The following is a 3,546-nucleotide window of genomic DNA, read 5'->3' on the forward strand; positions in this document are numbered from 1 at the left end:
TATAAAATAACAAAAAATAATTTCTAATGATGGAAAAAAAATCCTTTTAATAGTACATTTTACTGAAATTATTTTAACAGAATGCGACGATAAAAAGTTTCATTTTTTGAATATGATTTCTCATGCTTTTAAGTTGACTAATTAAGATAGTGCCTGATTTAAAATGAACGAAAAGATAAAAATACAAAACTCAATCTGATTTATAAAACCTGTATTATATAATATAAAAGTCTATAATCTGTAAGTACAAACGGCATACATATATAATTCCAAACGGTATACATATATAGCTCCCAAAAGGGTATTATAAACCCCAGGGAATCAATCAGATTATAAATTAACCAAAATACAATATTATTCCATATTATTTCATGTAATTAGAAAACGTCGACTCAAATCAAATCATTAAACTTTCGATAATTGAAGCTTCGGGGCTGCCGGCGTCAATGGTGGACAATAGCTGGGACAATCGGTCGCTAAGATCGTCAACTTCCCTATGCAAACTTCTCACATAGTTGCAAGTCTCTTGTAGCACCTTCGAAGCCGACGCCTGTATTTTTAAATACCATATATATTTACTGAAAATACACACACTACACACACCCACACACTTTTGAACTTTGGTTACAAGAGTACGTGAATGTACTGTGGTATAGACATATTCTGTAGATCATGTGACTCGAGAAAAGACTTCTGATTAGGATCGACTTTCACATGCACGGTTGTATAAATTAAAATAATAGCAACAGTCAAAGATACAGTATCCACAGTCGTTTCCAGTTGTTTTTGTAACATAAAATGACAATAGGAGAAACCCTAAACTTAATTTATAGATAATCAGTTTTCTAGTCGGCCACTAGCTTTATGAACAACCAAGTCATCAATTAAGTGAAAACCCTTACCTTGTTGGAACGCCGATTTGTTATCTCGGGAAGAAGTTGCTGCAACTTTGAGAGAAGTTGCATGATCTGATCATCGGTGATCTTGGAAGCTCCGGTTGACGATTGCCTTGATCTTCTGCTCGACATTACGATAAAATTCGTATGTGAAGGACATGTAGGTGAGAAGGAAAAGAGGGGTTTTGAGAGAGGTGGCAATGATGTATAAATACAATGTTTAGGCAAAATAGTAGCAGTTTCACGCCAATAACGCAGTATTTTTCGACAGAAGAAGGTCAGTGATGCAACAATTTACACTAAGAAAGAGAAAGAGTACGATATGATGTTTGTGAAGCATGCCCAACGATGTTGAATATGAAGAAGACAATTGCTTTGGTAAAAGTAAGCTGTCCATTATTTAAATGGTCCCTTCTCCGTATAAACTTATTAATTAATTAATTATTTAAATAACTAGGTCTCTATTTATTTGTTGAGCCGTCTGTTTACATTACAACTAGTGGGAGCCCAGAGGTGTTCCTCGTCTCATGTATCGATAACATATTGTTATAATTGAATGCTGATTTGAATTGTGGAGATTGATATTCCTTTTACCCTCGTTTCTATTACTGAAAGTTAGCAATGACGCTCGGCTTAATATCATTGTGCTCAATGCGCCAATATATATTATGTTCGATGTGCAAGTCTGCTGTGCTCCATGAGCATGTCTATGTTTCGGGACTTGTGGACCTGACTAATGATGTTTTGTGTTTTTTTGGTACATCTAAACCATTATAATCCCTTATGTTCTTAATTTTTCTTTTGCCTTTTTTTTTGTAATATCTAAGATTTATCTGCTTTGCTTTTGAATCATTGAGTTTGTTTTGGTTGCTCATTAGGCTCCCCAAGTTAAAATCTTAAAATTTTGGTATGGGTTGTGTACGTAGGGCGTACACCCTTGCACGCTTAGCGTAATGGCCACCGTATAAGTACGTTGCGCCTACTCCTGTATGGAGGGCGTAGGTGGCTCAGACCAAAACCTTAAGAATTTGTGTTTGTGCACTATTTAAACCTCATTGTGGCCCAATACCCTCCCCTACCTCGGCCTCCATTCCCTTTCTCGACCCTCTTAGCAAACCCTAGTTCATTTTGTCCTTATTGGAGTTTTTTGAGTGATAGTGTGTGCTTTTGGTTGTGAATAAGGTTGATTAAGAAGGAAGCTTTGTGCTCACGAGTTTAAATGTAGCATCTCCTCTTCATTTTGCACCATTAGATGGTATAAAGCTCCAAACTTTGGTTGTGTTTCTTTAAGTTCCATTTTGAGTAAAGTTTCGTACTTTTTCGCCCAAAAGTTTAGATATTGGTGAGTGTAAACTACTCATAAGCCTCCAAGTTGTATTTTCAGATGTTTCTAGTCGTTTCATATCATAAAGGTGCAAGCTTGAACCTTGTTGAGTACTCATTCATGTGCTAGAGTGTAGGTTTATGTGTGATAAGGTAGTTTTTAGAGTTTGGGCTCTTTGTATCCACCTAAAGGCATAAAGTTTGCAACTTTGTGGCCTTAATAGTCATAAGGGGTCCTGATCTGAGCTTTAGTCATCTGGTCTTATGTGATTAAGTCACTTTTTGCATGGCTTGCATGGGGGCTGTATACACCATGCATACTTCCTAGATGCTGCGGGTACTACCTCTATTAGTCACGACTCCCGCTTCAACCTTGTACGATTCGCGTACCATGGTGTAGGCAACGCATACATCCTAGATCAGTTGGATTTGTGCTTTGGGCCAAATCGATGGGCTAGTTTGATGGGTTTGGGCATTAAATGTTTTTCCGATGGGCTACTCCACCTGTTGGACTCATTATGGGGCTTAGTTGATCCTTTGTTGGGACCTAGGATTTTATTGGGGTTTAGTTATAGTTTGGCCCATCTAACTTTGGACATTAGTCTTTTGTTGTATGTCTTAGTCTGAATTTTGACCCAATTGTTTCGGGACCTTATTGTTTAGTTAGCACGAGAGTGTATCCAGCCTAGCAACCCAAGCGTTGGTTTAGCATTACAACGGTTGAGGTGAGTCTTCTCACAAGGTTCATATTTCAAAGACACCAATGTCGGCCCATTTCTTATTTCGTAGAATGTAGTTGACTATTGTGATAATGGTATGAAACACCATGGGGGTAACCCATGACACTTGAGTGCAAGACTGGGATTTGGACCTCGACATTGCAAGGAAACACCATGGAGGTAGTCCATGGCACTGATATATAAGATTAGGATTCGGCCCCTGATATTGTGTGGATAGACCATTTGGGTAGCCCATCGCACTTACATATGTTTTTTTTAGTATGTCATATGATTTGAAAACTAAAAAAGATTTTTCTTAAAGTTTATATTTATGGTTTTAGGTCGTTCCGGTTCTAAAGCGAAGGGTCAGGCTTGATGGAGTAACATTCACCCCTAACTACTTTTCCGCATTATGACATTTTACTTTGATGATTTGAAAATTATTATTATTGAATGGTTTTGGAACAATGATGATTTTGTGTTTGATTAAAAATGTAATTTTTTATCATGGTTTTTGGGTTGTTACATGTTCCTATCAGAACCTTGGTTTGAGGGTTTCGGGCACAACTCCGAGTGTGTTAGAACTCAAAATGAGGAAATGATAATCT

The 3,546-nt window shown here is 37.3% G+C and overlaps 1 protein-coding gene across 1 annotated transcript; it reads right to left on the bottom strand.

The window, feature by feature from the left end:
* Positions 1-214: 214 nt before the first annotated feature.
* On the bottom strand, positions 215-1,256 carry LOC145040015 (transcription factor PRE5-like). The gene is made up of 2 exons (XM_078988010.1): positions 903-1,256; positions 215-550 (listed from the first exon to the last, which is right to left on the bottom strand). Exons 1-2 carry the CDS (start codon positions 1,026-1,028, stop codon positions 398-400), a joined length of 279 nt encoding a protein of 92 aa, XP_078844136.1. The 5' UTR covers positions 1,029-1,256; the 3' UTR covers positions 215-397.
* Positions 1,257-3,546: the final 2,290 nt, after the last annotated feature.

This window comes from Lactuca saligna, chromosome 4 (genome assembly GCF_052625555.1).
Source record: "Lactuca saligna cultivar CGN05327 chromosome 4, ASM5262555v1, whole genome shotgun sequence".
In the NCBI taxonomy this organism is placed as follows: Eukaryota; Viridiplantae; Streptophyta; class Magnoliopsida; order Asterales; family Asteraceae; genus Lactuca; species Lactuca saligna.

Bases quoted from the DNA above. Each gene is read 5' to 3' on its own strand.
- LOC145040015 (XM_078988010.1), bottom strand. From the start codon at position 1,028: ATGTCGAGCAGAAGATCAAGGCAATCGTCAACCGGAGCTTCCAAGATC. The intron at 551-902 runs GTAAGGGTTTTC...TTAAAAATACAG, and splicing joins CAAATCGGCGTTCCAACAAG to GCGTCGGCTTCGAAGGTGCT.